This window comes from Aptenodytes forsteri, unplaced genomic scaffold (genome assembly GCF_000699145.1).
Source record: "Aptenodytes forsteri isolate BGI_AS27 unplaced genomic scaffold, ASM69914v1 Scaffold132, whole genome shotgun sequence".
NCBI classification, from domain to species: domain Eukaryota; kingdom Metazoa; phylum Chordata; class Aves; order Sphenisciformes; family Spheniscidae; genus Aptenodytes; species Aptenodytes forsteri.
Window position 1 is genome coordinate 4,778,842 of NW_008795520.1, and position 21,068 is coordinate 4,799,909.

General features: G+C 37.1%; 1 protein-coding gene across 1 annotated transcript in view; it reads right to left on the reverse strand.

The window, feature by feature from the left end:
• Positions 1-21,068, reverse strand: part of ARID4B (AT-rich interaction domain 4B) — a 93,869-nt gene that overhangs the window by 13,605 nt on the left and 59,196 nt on the right. The window contains exons 12-18 of the mRNA XM_019472716.1: positions 20,893-20,987; positions 19,685-19,782; positions 19,204-19,471; positions 18,021-18,193; positions 8,052-8,300; positions 1,277-1,361; positions 201-393 (exon numbers count right to left, since the gene is read on the reverse strand). Coding sequence (XP_019328261.1) covers positions 201-393; positions 1,277-1,361; positions 8,052-8,300; positions 18,021-18,193; positions 19,204-19,471; positions 19,685-19,782; positions 20,893-20,987 — 1,161 coding nt within the window. The remainder of the gene's footprint in view (positions 1-200; positions 394-1,276; positions 1,362-8,051; positions 8,301-18,020; positions 18,194-19,203; positions 19,472-19,684; positions 19,783-20,892; positions 20,988-21,068) is intronic.

Sequence of the window (21,068 nt, forward strand, 5' to 3'; positions counted from 1 at the left end):
TGTAATTCTTAAGACTGTTAACATACACTGAATCCACAATACCTGTTCTCAGAAACTGTGAATATTGCTTTTGTCCAAGGGTTATTTCTGAAGATGATGTTATAATTAGCCAGACAGACTCAAGTGTACAGTTGCATCAGTTGCCATTTACTACTGTTTAAAGGCCATTTACAGAATTAGAAAAAGTTTAAGTACAATACCTTGTAGCCCATTAATGATAGAAGTAATTTCTATTGATTTAACTGGAGCTTGTTCAGTATTTTTGGCTTCAGTGCTGTCAAGTTTGGACCCAGTCTCTGGTGATGTGCTGGTGTGAAAGGGTGGTTTTGACAAACGTCGCAATTTACAGTTTTTAGGAGAATACTTCTCTTCCTTCTCTTTGTCAGTTTTATTCTATATGAAAGAAAAGATTAAAAATTCTTCTCATTGGAGCATACATCTTAACATAGATTACAATTAAGCAATGCTTACAGCTATCTTAAACATTCAACCCGTAAAGTAGAGCTTTCCTCTTTGTTTAAAAGATTACAAATACCTTTCTACGGCCCATACTAAGACATTTATACTGAAGAAAGGAACTTCATCAACACTAAGACAAATGAGAAAGCAAATGCAGCCAGCGCTCTAGGAGCAGTGGCACTCCAGGATGCCAGGCTCAGCAGCGGCAGGGCAGGGCTATGACACCCCGCTCTGTCACAACGGGCAGGGAGCTCTAGAACAAAACTCAGGTTCCAGAGGCGCCACGGTGCTGGGGGCCAGGGGCAGGAGGAGTGCTGACATCTGCGGCAGAAGGAGAAGCTTCCTTGCATCCCACTGCCCAAGGGGTGTATCATAACCTAAGCCTAAACATCAGTTTTAAAAGAATGAACTCTGAAAAAATGCCATGAAATAAAGTGTCACATACACATGGACTAGTCATAAGTTTGCTCTCCAGAATCAGCAGAGGGAGCTCCCAAATTTCATCCCCCCGAGTTGGCTCCCACCACTGATGATAAAATGGATCCTTCTCATTTGTCTTCTCTAAGTGCATACATAAATTTCACAAAAAAAAAAAAGAAATGGGAAGAAGGAAAAGTGAAGCTTCCCCTCCCCACCCCAAAGTGAAAAAACAAAACCCTGATAAAAAAAGTTCTAGTTTTTAAAGGGCTAGGAAGTCGCTTTTACTGTCAAGCATTTGTAGGCCAATCAAAAGGCTGGGGGGGATGGGGGGGAGTACTTAAGAATATATTAAACGAAAGTTGGGAAGAACAAGGGAGAAAAAAGGGAGATAAAGTACCTTTATTTTCTTTCGATGCTTAATTTTTGGTACATTTTTATCAGCTGGTCTCACTATCTTGTCTGCCTTTATCCATTCATCATACCTAAAAGCAAAAAAAAATTGTACACATTTATGGTTTTAAGCAGATAATCATGACATCATAAGAGAAAATAATGGAGGAAAAAGAAAATTATTAGCCATATAAAAACTGAATTGGGATTTGAATAAAGAAGTCATTTGTGTACTTTTCAGTATGTGGAGTTTCAGCTACAGTTCAATTCTTCATATGCTGGGACATAGAGGACGAAGTTTTCTTACACTGATGGGTAAGAGTGAAAGCTGGTATTTTTCCAGCCTGCACTGAACAGCAGGAAATCCATGTATACAGGTAAAACAAACTACCAGAAGAATAATTCTGTATGGATCTCCAGGAGTTATACTTCCTATATATACTGTAACACCTTAACAATAAAATAAATTCTTAAACTATGTAAAATGTGACCAGTTAACAAAAATAAATTCTTTCGAGCCTGAGTGTCTGCAAAGTGGTATTTGGAGTGACAAAAGTTAGTAACTCCTAAGTGTTAGAGTCACTAACTTACACTAACACTTTTCAATTTATTTTCAGTTAAAGGTTTCCTTTTATATCAGAATGATACTAGACAAAACCATACTAAATAGCACCAACATATTAACAACAGGTGTCTTATTATCTAAGGCTGGATCTGTTAAATACAAATCCAAGACCAGAGAAGTACATTCTTAGTAAGAATATACTGTAACTATAGTACTGTACTTGCCAGTTTCATTGTGTGTTTCTGAAAAACCTCAAGAATCAATTGAAACAACTTTTTTTTTTTCTCCCAGTAAGCATAATCTGCTGTCCTACTTCAACTGTGAATTCAAGAACCATCTGAATAAGAAATAGGTCAGTTAAAAATTACTGTGTATTAACTTTTGCCCCAATGTACAGCCACACAAATTCTGATCCCCCTAGGTAAACACCAAAACAGAGGGGAAAAAAACAACTTAAAAAAAACAACAACAAAAAAACCAACCAACCAACAAACAAACCAAAAAATGCCACAACACACCCAGAGAACTAGTACAAGATGGAGCCGAGCACAATGCACTCATGACCATGCTGGCTTTCCAGCTGGGCTTACTTAACAACCATTTTGATATATACAACAACTGCTGATACAGTCCCAATTCAGCTTCTGTGCAACTACTGCCAATTATATCTACAATATTGACATATAAATTAAAAAGGATTAGAGAAAAATACGCAAGTTTTCAACTTGCCTTCCTGTATACTCTAAGTTAAGATCTATGCAAGGGATTCCAGAAGCTAAATACTGTATTTTATTAACTTAGATTTCACATAATAATATGGTGAAAAATGAAGTAGCAGTAGTCTCTGAAAAACAGTTTTCCAAAACAGTTTCTTGGGGGGGGCCTTCCCCTTCACGTGACAATAAAAATCACAAAATCTAGCAGCGGACTATGCAGACTACAATATACCAAGATTACCTATACTGCTGCAGATACAGCTATAATTGTACTATTACCAGGTGCCATGTGGGTGAACAGGCTCAGATTTCTCTCCAAAACTGAAATACAACTCTGCAGAGTACTTTCCCGTATGGAACAATCCCATATTCTGTGAGAAACACTATTTGAAGTAATCTTTCAAGTCAAATACGTGCTTTCCAGAAGGAATACTGCTAAGTAGACTGCCAAATGGACTTTGCAACCCACGTAAATGTAAGAGTATTTCATTAGGTCTAAATGCACGCAGGAAAACAGTACTAGGACTGGACAAATACGTGGTGAAAAGCAATTATTCTGACAGCATCCTTTCTGCCTCAACCATGTTGTTATAATACAGAATTTGTAGTCACTCATTCTATGCATTCCCAGTAAAACAATCTTCCCCCTATGCAAAGTCTGTGCACTGCACATACTGTCTGTGGTTCAAGGTAATTGTAGTGCCTGTTGGGGCAACAGCTGATAGACTAGGGGGCATACTGAAGAGCGAAGGAGAGAAGTGCAGAATCTTAAGAGTATATCTGTAGATACCACAGGGTCTTAAACAGTACATATTAGAAGCAGTGGTCACAGCTCCTCATCTCAAGGAGCACAAATTGAAAACCTATGTGTGACAGCCACAGTTCCTCACTGGAGCATATCCTGCTCTACTCCAGACTGTACCTGGAACAGCCGTCAGACCCTGCAAGGAGGCCCAGTGTCACAGAAATTTTGAGTCTTCTCCAGGAAATCAGATGCCCACACTTCACACCTCTGCATGGCACAGCTCCTTTCATTACTCACATCAGATGCATACAGTTTGCCTAAACCTGTGACAATTGGACCCTAGGCTGAAACAGATCCTGCAAAAGGGGTGCATCCCAAGCCACAGCTGACAACCTGACCCTAAATTACAGTCTCCTCTACTGCATGACAGAGAAGCACCCTGGAAGCTCCACAGCACGCCAGATGCCAAGCTGCATCTGAATGGTGTGTGTGACTCAGACTAGAGCCTTTCTTTGTAGAACTGCACCTTATTAAAATAGGAAAACTTACTTCATCACTAATCTTGCTTTAGACAGCCTGTTCACAAAACAAAAGAAAACCAAAAAATTATGAAAGAAGTTCTTCAGCTCTCATTACAAGAAGTATGTGCTTCCAGAAGACCTGGGTCATTTTACTGCAGTGCCGTCTTCCACGCTTGCTTCTCAACTCCCTAAAAGGAGCAGCTCAGTGTGGAGAGGAAGGAGGTAAGATGGGGAGGTGTTCCTAAAAGAGTTTGCACAGACTTGTTTGAGAACCAAGAGGAGGGATTTAATAAAAAATTATTATTTACTTATTTTTTAAATAAGGTTTCATATGAAAACCTGGAATACCTTCAGAAGAAACCTTCAGAAGAAACATCCCCTTTGCCTTACTAAAATGAAGACAAAGATGAGCCAGTAAGCAGAGCAGTTTTTCTGCCTTACTGGTTAAAATGAATGCCTGCCAGAAAGGTGGGTTTGAATGGGAAGGAAGGAAAAAAGGAAGAATGAAATTAATAGCTATATAGCAGAAAAAATAATTGCAGCTTTGCATAAGAGTACGTACTGATTCTATTACATCCCTATGTACTGATTGCAAGCTAAAATAAACCACAGCATATTCTCAGAGATTGCACAGTCAATCCCCCACAGAAGTACTAGAGGGGAAACAAGGAAGAAAGCGTACTTTTCCAGCCTCTAGATTTATACTAGCAAAGGTACCACTTTCTCAGGTAGGCAAGTGACCTCAAGGAACTAGCAAGCCTCGGCAAATTCACTGAAAAAGTTCCTGTACGCTGTCTGTTAACTGCTAACAAGGAAGAATCAAATGTTTTCTTTGGCTGTGATCAAAGAAAAGTGGAGATTTACTCTTATAACCAAATACTGGAATATTAGATGAGGACTCTGATTTTTTAATTTTATTTATTTTTTTAATAATTCTCCCCCCCCATGACATACACTACTCTCAAGAACCTGAAATTTGGCTACACGCACTCCTTTAATTTCAGTGGTTGACTGTTAAGTACAAAATTTGTATATTGTTAACGCTTCAACAAACCGAGACAGAAATTGGCACTTTCACATTCAGATTTCTGAAAAAAAGAAAGACATGTTGAAAATAATGTCTTAGTTTTAAACACTTGAAACATTCAAGACTAACATGTCTTGTGATATTGTACCATACGACACACAGAGTTAAAACAACCTAAACTATTTTTGAATATGCACCCTCTGTCTTTTATTACTAGAAACATACTGCAGAAGAAATTCACCTCAAACACTTACACATGGATCTTTTCTTTGCACTGGCAGCTGAAAATTAGAATTATGACAGAAGGAACTGGCACTGTAGGCCCCAGGGAAGTTTTAGTTCCATATAAAGCATACGTAATTCAGAACATGACTGGCCTGTTAGAAGAAATACAGTTTCTCTCATAAGCTTTTTCTGGTTAACATGTGATAATGTAAACAGTTTTCTCTAACAGGGTAGAGATTTTTACCATTCCCTTTCACTACAAGTCAGGCTCCACTGAACACTACAATTCTTTACCTTTATCAGAAACACGTATCACCCGAATCTCAGGAGCTAACAACAAGATCCTTTAGCATAAAGTAGTGCAACTGTACAATGCTGTTAAGCTATATTCCATTTCTGTATTATCTATTTACTATTTAAAAAAAAAGTTCCACTGTGGTTAGTGTCACTGGTTCCAGAGCATTTAAAAAACCAAAAAACTAACAAAGCTGAATACCAAGTTTACCAAATTCCATTCCCAGTACCCCAAAGCATGTGCACTGCGCACACACTATTATTCTGAACCCCAGAACAATACTGAAGTTACCTTGTGATATGAAACATTAGCAGTTACTTAGGATTCCCGCTCAAACCTGAGGGTTTAAAGAACAGGCCATTAAACGGCATACTGACCAAAAGGGGAAACAGGAAAGTTGACTTTAAGGGGTAGGAGAATGACAGAGTTAAAAAAATCCTGGATTATTAGAAAATCCTAGTTCAGTACATTCCATGACCTAATGTTACACTACTTGTCCCTGCTAAACACTAGAAGTAAGGAATGTAGCTACAATGAATAAGGAGAGGAGGGAATTGCCACCTATCCAAGTAAAGCAGTTAGTTTTCAAGGTTGTGGCTGACTAAAAGCCAAATCAAGTTATTACATCATACAAGACTTGTCTTCACTATACTAAAATATCAAAGCATTTAGATGCTGCCTTAAGCTCAGGCTTACCGACTCTTACTGTCAAATCCAAAAATTTAAGTAATTTTACTTGAATTAAATAAATTAGCCACATTTAGCAGCATCCACACACAGTCCCATAGCTAAATCTCAGTCACTGATATCTTTTTCAGTGAAAAATCCTTCTCTCCTAGCTCCTTTCAGAGGGCTCTTTTGAAACCCCAGGTAAGAATATAAATGCAAGTCCTGCTGCCAGAAAGACCAAACAACTCCCCTCACCTCTCGAATGAGTGCAAGTTTATTAAAAATGCTTTTATCATCAAATATATCCTAATCACAGAAATAATGCCTCTGATCTCAATCCACGTATTTGTTTAAAATGCAGAATTCAAAAAACTGAATCTTGATTTCTCCCTTAAGAACCAGGGTGCTGGGATCTCCAAGGTGAAGGCTCATTTTTGACTTCTCATTTCTTCGTATTTAAAGTGGTACTGCTCAAATAAAACTCTGATCACCTCACCTCATAGCATGTATAATAGCATAATATTTACTCAAAAAGGAAAATAACTTCTATGTTTACACATGAATTCCGAAACAAGAGTTTAAAAGCAAGAAACCTCTTTGAATGGTACACAGTAATCCTCAGCAAGCAGGATGCAAATTTCAGCAACTTACGCTCCTAAGGCAAATCCTCCCCAATAATGACCAAAACACTAGTCACATTCCAAATCCCACCTTGAGCAGGCTGCATCTCCCCTAGTATCTTGACTTCATAGCCCACTATGCTTACAAATGTTGCCTGAAGACAGTTTATGTGAAAGATCATATTCCTGTAGATCAATATAAATGTAGACCAAAATTCTACAAAAGATCAGTATCAAAACTGGCAATATCAAGACGTTCCTCCTCAGCAGTGCCTTAGGTAGTCCTGGAAATCACCAGGCCTAGATGCAGAGAGGTGTATTCAAGGGAGAGAGAGAAGTATCATGCTTCTGTAATTGTGACCTTTGCTAGCAGATCTTGCTAGCACTGAATAAGTGAGATTTGTCCTGCCCTCTCGGTCAGAGGCAGGATGGTAATCAAAGTCCAGATGACAGAAGAAAGTCACAAGAGCCTCAGATTTTTCAGAAGAGGAAAAATGAATAAATAAAAAAGTACGGCAGATTTGCCTCAGACTTGTTTTTTGTTTTTTTTTTTTTTAAAGATCTATAAACACAGTAATAAAGTTTAAAAGATGATAGCTGAGGACAATGAGCAGATACGTTGAAACTGAGGAAAAAAAGCAGGAGACTTGGTAATTGGCTTAAAAGCCACTCAGAAGCTTTAGTTTTCTCTACTGTTTTCAAAATTGCTTCAAGTTTTAAATGGAAAAAAAAGTGGTCTGAAATGGCAAAAATATATTAATACTTCAACTTATTTCTATTAATGCTATATTAAAGACAATAAAAAGCATATACTCCTGCACACGCTAAGAAAAGCGTAAGAAGCCACTAGGCTAAGAAGAGTCTTGTTTGGAAGCTTGAGGCAGCCATGGGGGAAGGAGGGGTGGGGAGGGGTGGAAATCAGCTCTGAATGAAATGCAATTATTTGCTGCACACTAATTTGTCACTAAAAGTCTTGTACTTCTCTTGCTAAATACCATACTGCTAGTGTACTCTCTGCTTCGCTGAGAAGAGTGTGTATACAGACTCAGCTAAGTGCACTATTCAAATATTGTATGAGATAAAATTGGCTTAAGAGAGCCAGAGGAGGAATTTGTGAAAGAGTGAGCTGCCACTTGTTGTATGGAGAGATCTAAAAATAAGACGGGGAATGAAGGAAGCCTTCTTTGAACAAGTAATTTTAAGATGATTTTCTAAGTAACTGAAGTACTGCATTTATAAAGTGTTAAAAATCTAATAGTTTCATACTGTACAATGACCTTCACAGAACACCAATACTGAAAGTTTAGGACTCCAGTTCTCTATTCATTTAGTTTTTAAAATACACAAGTGTATTTTAGAAGTAATTCAAGAAGTAATCACTAACTAAAACTCAAGTTACCTCACATTCCATCCACAGTAGTGCACCAAGTAAAGGACTTCTCCACCTTCGATGTCAGAATCTTTAATACTAGCTTCATACATTTTTTGATTTTTCCCTCTTCCATACCGCACTTGGACTTTCATGCCTGGTGGATAGCATTCAAACTCTTCTTCCTCATTGTTATTGTTGTCTTCTTCCTCCTCCTCCTCCTCTTCCTCCTCCTCTGCTTCTTCTTCATCTTCATCTTCTTCCTTATTCGTGTCATCTCTTGAAAGGTTTAAAAAATTGTAGAGTTAATATGAGATACTTCATAAGCTTTTCAGTTCCAAACCACATATATTGATAAATATTGTGGATGCATTAGAGACTGGGAAACAGCAGGCTCCAAATATGTGAAACTGCACTACGGCCGAGTAATATCAGCAAAATAGGATATAGCAATACACACAAAATCCAGTGACTGTAAGGTGCAAAAATGACTTGACTAAAAGAAAAAAATAATCCATCAAAATCTGTATGAGCAGAAGTTGTTCAAACTCATCTTTATATGATTCCTTCATGCAGTCCCTTTGTTTAAATATCGTTTTTCCAGTTCAAACATCCTTCTCAATATAGAGAAAGTTCCCTAAATTCCATTTTTCAGCCTACAAGTTTTACAATCGCTTCTTGAAACTTGCTTCCCCAAAAGATCCTCGCTTTATTCTAATAAGTAATCTCTATCTCAACACCTTGAAGCGAATGCAACCAAAACCAGATTTTAGGCAAAAAAACCCTTATGTGAGATTATTTAGCAAATCAAGCAACCTGTACTAATTTATGACCTTGTCACTCCTTGCCAATTATGCTAAAATTCTTTTAAATATGTCAAACTTGCATTTAATTATTATATAAATATACAAGCAGGTGTTCACTGTTTTCAAAAGTAACCTAGTTTTGAATACATTTTTAGATATTTGGACCAATTTTCAGAAGCACTAAGAATACACAAATCTTGCTAGTCTCAGTCAATGGCCGCTATGGGCTGCTCAGTGTTCTGAAAATTATCTCCAACCAGCTTAAAGAGGCAGACTACATTACAAAAGTTAATGGGGGAAAAATATCTTTTAATCTTAAATAGCTTTACAAAACAATATTATTGGCCCTCACATCATTCTAATCCCACACTCTGTGCAATACAGAACAGATTAGGGCTTCCTACTAAATTCACAATAGCCACAGACCACTAATAATTTAACCTGAGATGTGGAACAGATATGTTTGGATGTATTAAAGACTGGGTAAGAAAAGATAAGTGCTGCTCCAAGTCTGATTCACACCAATATTTAAGTTAACCTCACAAACAAAAAGTCTGTATTAATAATCTAAATCTTTCCATGAAATTTTTGGTAAAAAATACTCAAATAAGCCAAGCTACCTTCTCTGCAAAAGGATCAAATAGCATTTTAATTATTCAAATGCTTTTTTGTAGAAGTAAAACTGCAGTATTATTATCTAATTAGCTGGCAAAAGAGAATTCAGAACAATAAGCTAAATTCAACTATAGTGTAACCACACTGATTTAATGAAATTACTTCAGAAATTAATGTTGCCACAGAGAATTCAACAATAAGCTAAATTCAACTATAGTGTAACCACACTGATTTAATGAAATTACTTCAGAAAAATATGTTGCCACACATATATATACACACACACAAATATATAAATACATATATATATATATATGTGCATACACCACGAGACAAATGCTAAAAATTCCCTCTGTTGGTGTATTAACTAAATCAAATCACAGAAGATACAACTATTCAGGTATACATGGCATGGAGCAGACAGTTTTGTTCTAGAAGGCCAAGATTTTCAATTTATTATAAACTTTCAGTGGGCTACTTTGCTAGTGAAGTTAAAACCACCAGAGTTAAAAATGTAACATAAATGAATGAGCTTTGAAAGCTCACTTTCATCTCCACTACGCATCATATGGCAAAATCCACTTCCCAAAGAAATCACAAATAAAGGTCCCCAAAGACTCAGATGAAAAATTCCTGAACAGAATTCCACAGCTAACAGCAGAAAGCACCAACCAGTAATTTAAATGCTTTTAAATTATACTCTCTGCTGCACTAAATCAAAACTCCTAGCTAATTTCAGCTTAACAGTTATTATCATACAAAAGCTAAAAAAACTTGGCATCGGGAGCAGAGCTACCACTGCTCCAAGAACAAGATGAGCGTGTGATTTCCCATTACCAACAAGACTTTTCAAAATTGTAATGAACCAAATTTTGCCAGATTATTTTTTTTCCCCCAAGAACTAGTGGCACAATCCTTGAATGCTGTCTGCAAAGAAAAGCATGCCTATGAGGGAGATTCAGGATTTCCCAGACACTGGCAATTATGGTGCCAGTGGCTCTTCAGAAACTGAATAAGTTTGGAGTCTCTCTCACCTTAATCACCCTATGGCTTTCTTGGTGTCCCAACAGATATTCTACAAAGACTCCATGACAATACCAGAACTTCTCTGGAAGAGATGTGTGAAACCCTCATTGTGAAGTTGAGTAATTTGGATGGTCAAGTAGATGTGAAGAGTAGACTGTGCATAGGTGGAAGGAATGTCAGGAAGCAAAAGCAAAATGGAAGCAGAGATGGCTGCAATTAAAAAGTGTTCTAAGGAGTGATTTGGTTAGCGATCATATGGAGATCAACCTGGAGATTTTAGGAAACCAAACAAAAGCAAAAGAACATTCATCATTTTGGAGCAGAAGAAACGGTGTACTTGTATAGCTCCTGGAACAAAAGAAAAAAAAAACCCAAAACATATTTCAATGGTTGCAAGGAAGAAAAGATACTGTTTTACAAGGCCATAAAAAGCTCAAACCTGGCAGTGCAGATGAAGGAGACGCCATGACTGCCATGAAACAGAGGTTTGTAAGACAAAATTGTGATTGTAGCCATCCAGCATGCACAGTCGTAACCTCATTTGTCCATGTATGTATGCATGAGAATATCGGATTTCCTTTAATGCTGTTCAGTCAAAATCCCATTGTGGGGGGGCAGGGAGAAAGAATCAAACAAGCCTCTTGCAGCAGACAATAACTGTCAACTTAAAAATAGTACCAACAATATTTGCCACAAAGCTGCAACAGTTTGAACAACCCAAGCAGCAGCTGATGAAACAAGACAGCAGCAGATGTGCATGCACACTGTACAAGAGACACAGCAATACAGGTGTAACTGTGTTCCAGAAACCAAAGTACGACCACAAAGCTTATCAGGAAGACTCAAAAGCATTTCCAATTACAACTGCAGACTAAAGAATACCCTCACCCCGTCTCCCACGGAATGGGAACATAAACCTTCAGAAGCAGGAAATTAATGAATTAAAATGCAAAAATATTTGTTAATAAAGTAAAACCATTAAAATGTTTAGATTATACAAATATTGCGTATCATTAGTTCCAAAGGGCACTGTGAAATTGTTAAAAGGCTAAAAATACTGCAAATGTTCAAAAATACACACGTGGCAGGTAATTCTCAGTCAATATAAAGATTTAATGCCAACAAGCCCATAATAAGGGTAAGTATATCAACAAATAGATGTTGTTAACAGATGAAATAGCACATGCTATTACACCACTAAAGGAACTGCAATATCATGCAAACATCTTTCAACCCACAGTCTCTGGCACTAACCACAGCACTGTCACAAAGCCCGGGTGAAACCTATGAGACAGGGTGTGATCTGGAGCATTAAATCTGCCTCCTAGTATCCCTGTTTTGCAGCAAACCTAACCCTACTCCAATACATTTCCCCTGACACACCATGCTGGCACGCACAGCAGGTGAGATGGCAAATGCAAGATTATTTTTTTCAGGGGTTATTCTAAAACTTGAGGAAGCAAGATTATTTCAATTATTGGTTCAATTAAGTCATTACAGTTAATTGAACCACTAGCAGAAATAAACTCCAGTGTAATTGACACTTCAAGTTTAGCAATTAGCTTCTATTTTTGTTTCCCTCCCTTTTTCTCATCCTAGAGCATTATTTAACCTCTACTTCACATAATACAGAGCTGGAAGATGTTGAGTCTCCTTCATACTCTGACTTGCTCAATCCCAGCTGTATTAAGATGCCCTAAAGTTTTAAGGCAGAGAGGCCATTAAGACCTGTACTTATGCCATGACACTAGAATCTCATCTTTATTTAAACAAAATCACAAACCCCCAAAAGTTCACTAGTATTTGTCTTCCCTCTGAAGTTGCAAATTAAACCTAAAAATAAAAGCTCCAAAAATTTCTGTCTACACACACAGAAAATCTGAATAAATGCACAGTTATTCATCATCATTCTGAGGAAAGGCACTAATGTGATTCAAATCAAGTCTGAGAGTAGTACAGTACACTTCAACCATGCAAGAGTGTACTCTGTAACCAGTGTTTTCCTCTGCTGCTACGGAGAAGACAAATGAAAGGACCTCATGTTATTGCTTCAAATTATTCAGCCAAGTGTTTTTTTCCCGCCTTTTTCCCCCCCCCCCCCCCTTTTTTTCTTTTTTTGAAGTATTTTGAAACATTCGGAGTACAGCAGTTTTCATTTTTATGGCACTGGTTCACACTCAGCTTGAAAACATCTAGTATTTGATGAATGTTTTAAGGGCTCACCCACGCACATAAGTCTCAGTGACAGCTACCATGGTTAATGACCTCTGTAGTGACCATAAGATATGTAAAATGTGATGACAGAATGACTTTTTTCCACATCAAAGACACCTCCCTTCCATTCAACGTGATGCACGCACAGGACTGGTACATTTACCCTGTCACTGTACACTTTATTATTGTGACATTAGCAGCTTATTGCTGTATCAAAAGCAATCCTTACGTGTATATATGTATCAGTGCGTATTCTATATTAAGGGGGGAAAAAAAAAAAAAATCAATCAGGCTGTTTCTGAAAGCATGAGTATACAAAAACTTCCTTCCCAACACAAAGGCAGCTGGAACACATAAATATAACACACATCACAAATAAGAGCATAGAAATATGTTCTTATAAATGAAACTACCTAAGTACACTTCTTAAAAATGTATTTTTTTGCATACACACAACAGTCTAAGATTCAGAGCAGATGTTCACACCAACTGTGCAATGAACACAACGCATTTCTCTCCCTTCTCCCAAGCTAATCAATTCCATACAAACCTACATCAGACTGGAGAGAGCTATCTCAATATATAGTTCTCAACGCTAATCCAGAAGCTAGAAGACATGCCTTCTGTATCAGAACTCCTCCACTCCAAAACCTTCCTGCTACCATTTTAAATTCACCACCATAAAGCTTTGGTATGTCATTTTAACAGATAAGGAACTGAAGAAAACATTGCCTCCAACAATCTGTTATCTCCCATATGTGAAATGGAGCTTCTGACTATTACATAATCCCGTTCAGAAAATCCTCATCAAGTGTTTCCAGAAAATTTAACTCTTGTACCAACAGAAGCCATCACCAGCACAGGCACAGCAGGTAGTCACCCTACCCTATAAGGGTAATAAGCCTAGTAAAACCCTTCACGTGAAACAATGCCCATATTAACCTAGTTCTCAACTACTGCTTTTATTACTCCTAGCTCCCTCCTGCTGCTTATAGGAGGAGAAATGCTTTCACTGCATGTAATGATGTACATAACAGCTCTAAGATTAAGATTTTTCCCTTGCACGTGAATGAATGGTTTAACTCCGTTCAAGATTATTAGCCAAAGAGGTTTAGCATTTTCTCCTTTTGATACTGTCGAAATATGACAGTACCAATTCCCAGAAAACCGTACCATGAAGACCTAAACCGGCAGTATGAGACAACCAGAAGTGTTCAGGTTTCTGAAGTATTCTTTAAGAATGTTTGTTCGTGCATTCCTTGGAGGAAATAAAAAAGTAGGCAGTTTTCAAGAAAAATAACTAAATAAATCCAGGAAGTTTCATAAGACCAAGTAAGAACTATTTGTGAGTACTGAAAATGACAGCTTGGTGAGAAAGGACAGGGTAAGGATCCAGAGATGGCAGACCCTCCTGGCGTAGGGGTTAAGGCAGTGCCTCAGCCAAAAGAAGGAAAACAGAAGAACAAAACCTTGCAATCTTTCTGTACTGTAACTGGGATTACTTCAAAGAATTTTGCTTGGTCACCTCAAAAATCCAAGTACTACCAATATAGAAGTCTGATGCAAATTTTTGCTGGAAAGAAAAAAGTGTTATCTGGATTCTGAGCACTTAATCTTTCAGTTCAATATAAAGTTCTTGACAGTGGCCTGTCCCAGGTGCTCTAGAAAAAAGTGTTTAAAAAAAAAAACCAAAAAACAAAACAAATCACCTTGGAGTTGAATTAATCATCTGGGAAAAAATTTTCTTACTAATATTGGTTAACTGGCAATTAACCTATACTTCAGTTCACAAACTATATCTACTATGAAGTTTTTGAAGACTTACTTTTTATTTTATTAGCTTATATTAAAAACCCCGCACCTTTTAAAAACTCTGCTAGGCTCCTGGCCTCAGTCTCTTGGGAGCATGTTCAACCGTCTACATTGTTCATTATGTAAAAAAGCCCCTTGGTTCTCAATTTGTTGGCTTTGACTCAAGTCTTTGAATAGTTACAACAGTTAATGTTAGATGCTACAAAGGAAAATTGCACTGACTATGCAATGCTACGTTTGAAGACCACTGCTTCCACAACATGAAGTTAGGAGGAACTTCAAAATAAGGAGGATTTTAAACTTTTTTATTCATTGACTAAGGATGAATACTTTTTTGTACCTTAGGGAAAAGGATGTGTTTTACAAAGCCATTTTTGTAAAGATCCCTCTGGGACAGACCAATGAGAAATAACACATTACTGGCCTTTTTTTACTGGTTTTATGTCTAGAAGTTGCAAAAAGCCATATCTAGCACATGCATCTTCCACTAGCCACAGAAAAAACAAGAAAAGCATGTAGAGATTAAGGGGCAAGCTGCCTTTGAATCTCTGTTCTCAGTGTTCACAGATATACAAGCAGGCAAGAAACAGGCACTCTGGAGAAGAACGGAAGAGAACCACATTCAGCTTTTCTTCCTCTTCATCATATTGTTGGGATTCCCCATAAGTCTGGGCAGAAGGGACCACAGGATTCAAGTGGTAGCAATCTCAAAGGGTTCAGACACATGGGATTACACAGAGAAACAAAACCTCTGGAAAATAAACAACCAGCAGTACTTCCTGAGATCTGGAAGCTGGGAATTAGATCCAGTCCACCCAACAGAAATTCAGCAAGAAGAAACCTGTAAGTTTTTCTGTCCTCTTGGTTCCTTGTGTCTATACACAAATAAGCTACATGAAGATGCGCAAAGTCCTACAGACATAAATTCAAATAGCAAACTCTGTTTGCCTTATATAATACTAGATTTCATTTGTTTGGCTATTTGGTTAGGACTGTGAAAGACAGATGGTCCATAGCTTAAATAAAGTTTCAGGAATACATTTTAAATACACTGACAAAAATTCAGTCCACAGTGATCTATTTTGATTACATTTTGGGTATTTTTTGTGTGTGTGATTAGTTTTCCACCTACAAAAATGCATTTTTTCATTTTGTATTTCAGTTCAACAAAGAACTGAAACCATAGCATTTTCCCCCCCTCTATATAACCTTTGCCACTTCTAACCCATAAAGTTGGGGATGGGGGGAGTACAACGTCTAGAACAAATGTCCCCACCAGCATACCAGGCTCACAAAACTCCTTTATGCCTTTATGGTATAAACACTAAAAACATTGTTTAGCATTTAGGATGACAGTGACATTTTAAAAAAAAACTCTTTAAAGCTGATAGAAATGCAGTTTGTACTTCCCATCAATCTCTGAGGGAAGAAAGGAAAAGAAATCACGCTAGCAGCACTATTACATTGCTTATAAATCCTTACAGACTGTTAACTGCTACAAATGTTTCATTTCAGTAAGTTTAAATTATTCCTTGAAACATATCCCCAGCAATGACCACATCACCACCTACATCTATTTTTAGAGCTAGGCTTTCTATTCTAAGCAACTCGTTACAATCTTTCATGAATCATAACAAAATACTAGTTAGAAAAGTTTTTACTGGATGAGTAAAGAGAAGCAGAGAGCAAAGCACTCAATTGCAATCAGATGAATTGGGGAATGTTAAGAGGAAAAAGTATTTTCTATAGTTTTTTGTTGTTTTCATAAATAAAAAAACCTAAGAAAACTCTGAACATTTTTAAATGTCATAAATAACCCAAATGGACATGAATCAGGATTAAAAAAAAACAAACAAACAATAAAGGATTACTGAAAAGCAAATGCAGCTTATAATTTTAGGTACCATTTACTATAGCAATGTTGTAAGTATTAAGTCAATCTACTTTCCAAACATATAAATAAACACAAAGTAATACACACTTATAAATATGCAATTTAGGGAACTTTAAAAACTGCTATTCTCTAAGCAGTGCAACGTTTTCCATCTATTTAGTTATATATTTTGAAAGTAGCATTGTAAAAATTGGTCTTTAATAATTCTGAAAATCCAGCAAACCTGTTACAGTACAGCTCATCTAGTTCACCTTTAAAATGGCAAATGTAACGAATTCCAGCAATTGGTCTTTTAAAAAAGAAAAATTCACATAGGATACAAATGAAATCACATCCACAGAGAAAAGGCTCTTCTAACCGCGTTCAAGTAAACTTGATTTTTCTGTATTCCGCATTTCTGAGTTACAGAAATTGCCAATGTAATCTCACTGAAAATATTTGGGAAGACAAAAACATTTTACAGAAGGATCCTTCCAGAATCTGTTATATGGAAATCAAAACCCTTAATAAAATAAAAAAGGACTATTACCAATGAATCAGAAATCAATATACTGAACTACGCCATTCTGTCACAACCCTTAATGGGCCAGAAAAAGCATTAAGAGTAAATGATATTTAGACAGAAGATTAAGACAGCTGATCTACTAAATAGCAAAGATCGCTGGAATGAACAAAAGAATTAGTGGTCAGGCAACAGCTGGTATTAAGTACAAAAAAAGTCCCCGATATACAGATTGCTGTGAAAATGTAAGGAGGTGTCATTATCTGCTTTCCCTCTTGTCACAGCTTCTCCCTTAAGCATCTTTTATTGTTTTTTGTTGAAGACAAGATACTGTATTAAAAAAGACTGTTGATCTGACCTGTAACGGCCATTTTTGTGTTCTTACCACTTGAAATCATACTGTATGAGGGTCCTAATTGCAAGAATATAAATTGTTAACACACAAGATTAGTGAGGACTATATTCTGTTGTAAACTTCGTATTTTTTGCATGGCTGCCAAAAAACGCTTGTTTTTATTTTTTGCACTGAAACAGGAAAACCTGCCCATTCCATAAAGGAAGAGAGATCACCTGCACACATCCATCGATTGCATGACCCTGAGTATCCCTATTACTTCAATCTCCTACTTCCAAAACTCCTGTCTGAAGGACTGCACAAGAGACTCCTGTCAGTATCATGCCCACTCAATGGCAAAGCCATTACTGAGCGATGCAAGGTACTGCCATCTTTTTCCTGTGTTACCCATAGCACACCACTGTCCAACAGCAAAAGCTGGAAACCGCACGTTTGTGATATACTTGTACCAAAATTAAGTAGACAAATACTACTGGCAATGGCTGCAATATTTTTGTCTTAAATCAAATAGTCACCTATGCTTTATATGTTCTTTTGCTCACTCAGCTTATAAATGTTTAGGTCTGGACCCTGTAAAAACTTCAGCTGCCCCCCCTTTTTTTTTTTTTAAATTAGATCCATGAACTTCAATGGTACTAACCATGACAAAGTTAGGAACACATAGGTCTCTGGAAGATGTGAGTCTAATTCACGACATTTGAAGTTCAAATTACAAGAGTAAAATTTAATGAACGCACATCAGATGCCTTAGCTGATTATGAACAGAGTAACTTACCCTGATTTTTCTTTTTCTTCAGCATCTGCATTTACGGTAGGATTTTCCATTTCTTTAGTCTTCTCCTCCTCTTTATCTTCTAGTTTGGTTTCATCTTCAGTTTTGATTACATTTAAGTCCTTTTCTTGATCAGGCTGAGCATACGCAGAATCTGGCAAATTTTTTTTGTTTCCCTAGGATAATAAAACCTTTAGTTAACTTACAAGGTGAAATAAAACTACAAAGGATCTAAGAAAAGGCAGACAAAAACACTGAAGTTATACAAGCAAAAAAATCTGGAGTCTAGGGCTTGTTCTAAAATTACAGCACCTCTGCTGTTTTTTCTTCCGAAAATCTCAAGCTAAACATAACAGACTTCAAAGTTGCAGCCAGTGTCCTAGCTAGTTTTGTCACAGTGATACAGGCATGCAGCTCTTAGACCTGAACTGCAAAGCAATCACTAAGACGAACATTTCACAGGGTATGTTTTCACTTAGGATGCAGAGATATCAGTACTGGCCCACCTGGTATTCACCCCAGTTAGTACCAGCAGACAGACCAAGGCTGGCTGCCACTTACACACAGAAACATTACATTTGTGTTGCACACTGACTTGAGGAGCCTACACTGCTTCCAGAGTGAACTGCTAAGCTTGCACAGCTTACCGCCCTGGACTTCCTTTGCTAAATTCACTGAGTCAACACTGGATTTTGAAAAGGTATAAACATTTGTCTCTGGACCACTGAACTACATTAGACCACTGTGTACATCATATGGCCCAGGTCTTTGCAGAGCTTCACTAGTTTCACTGGAGCGGAGAAGTAAAAGCAATATTTGAGGGCTTAAAAGCATGGCTAAAAGCAAAATAAAAGTATTAGCACTGTAGTTAGCTGTGAGCATGCATTACCCGGATCAGGATAAAGGTGCACACTAATTAGTCTCCATTTGACCTGGGAGGCCCCCAAACAAGTGGAATGTTACAGCTGCTTCCTAACAAGTCAGACATTTTGACATCGTGATCCCCTAAAACAGGCACCTAGAGATAAATATGGCTCAAATGTGTTGTTCTGAATTAGGTTTACAGCATGTTTTTGTCTTGTTTTAAATCCATTATGGAGATTTCAATCTTGACATAAATTCATGGTTATCAACACACCACCTGACTTTATAAACAGAATATAACATGAACATTAAAATATTTTACCAGAACAGAGGGCTTATCATTTTCTTTACTTTCATTATCATTCTCAGCTAATTTTTTTTCTTCTTGTTGTACTATCGCTACTTCCTCCTGTTTGCGCTCCTCCTTATCCACTTTTATTTCTTTTACATCCTGCTCTGGTTCTTCACGTATCTTCAATTCTTTTTCTTTTTCACAGTCTTTACAAGGCTTGCTTGTCACTTTCTCTGGCAATGCCATTTGAAATTCAATGTTAGCTGATGTACAATACTCTTCAAAACCATAGAGATATCTAAAAGAAAAAAATTGCTTGCGATAAGCAAGTTTGTTTCAAGAAAGAACAGGCTACCTAGCAGAAGCTAAACATGAACAGTATGTTTAAAGCCTAAAAAAACTGTATTGTAACCAAAAAGTTATGGACTTTATGTATATTACCACTACCACAGGATCACTTCAGTTCTTTCTAGCGCTGTTTTAGCACAAACTTCATAGCTTTATTACTTACTTTTTGTATGCACATTTAACATTATATCCTGCAGCTGAATTCAATACAGGGATTCCAAGATCTTGATAAACTTGCTTCCACACTGCTCCACTTTCAATCTGTTAAAGAAAATGAAGTCACATTTTTTGAATTAACTCACTGACACAAAAAAGATTAAGTCGACAAAGTTTACAACTCTGGAAAATAATTATAAGTAATTTCCTCTGATCTGTAAAATTACTATGTATCACACACACAGTATTTCATGGTAATGCAAACTGTAGTCTAATGTAACTACTTTAAGCAATTTAGCATTTCTGCATTTCAGTAAGCCACAGCAGGCTTTCCTCTCCAGGTGGTAATAAAACAAAGGAAAGAAAATAAAAAGATCAAAAAAATCAGTACATCATTTTTATTTTATATTTAAAGTAATTCTTAACTATCAGAGCTAGAATTTTAATTGAATTGGAAAGAAAAAATTCTTTCAAAGCATTAACAGTACTCAGCCCTAGCAGTACTGCACCAGATAGAGTGGCTACAAGTCTTTCATTATGTCCTTAATATGCCCTTTGGTGTCGAAGTTTTGTTACAGTGGGATACGCTCATTTCTAACTATCTGTGAAGGTAAAGCAGATGTACTGCAACACCCAAGTACAAGATCCTCTCGAGTATCAGAAAGGTGTCACTGCACAAACTCAGCCGACAGGCTAAGTTTATGGGAAGCAGTCCAAAGCAGTAACAGAATCTGCTTGGCCATGAATTCCATATGCTTCAATTACTGCTCCGGGACCAATCCCACTAATCCCAGTCAGCACATTCTTCTATATATTGCCCAGAATAGATAGGAGTTAAGGGCCTCACATCAGACCTTAAACTAGCTGACTGGCCTTTGAGATTTTATTGAACAGCGTCTCTTTTCACTTTGTGAGGTAACAACTTTATCAGACAAACATTTCTTGAAATATCACAAAACTACACATGCTGGCTGATTTTATGCAGCAATAATTAAACACGCTGAGTAGATGTGTAATTTATTTAGAGTGTAATTCGTTTCTAGTTCCCATTAAAGCATGTATTTCAGAGCTACAGGGTGTCTTACGTAGCTGTAGTATTCAGTTTTCATATGACTACAGCTCCTGTGTAAGATTCTTCCTTATCACTACTTAAACAAGAATAAACAGCATCCTCAGATTTTATGGCTCTGGAATACTCATCATACTAATACTCACATTATCAAATCCTCCAAGCTTGTGTACAAGTCTGAATAATTTGAAGAGATTCAAATTTCTATATCCCAATACAGGTCGTTTGTTAATAGGGGTCCCTGTGAACAAAGACAGTTATTACAGTTTTTCAAAATATCTTTTTCAGAATAACATGAAATCCACATCATACGCACTACTAC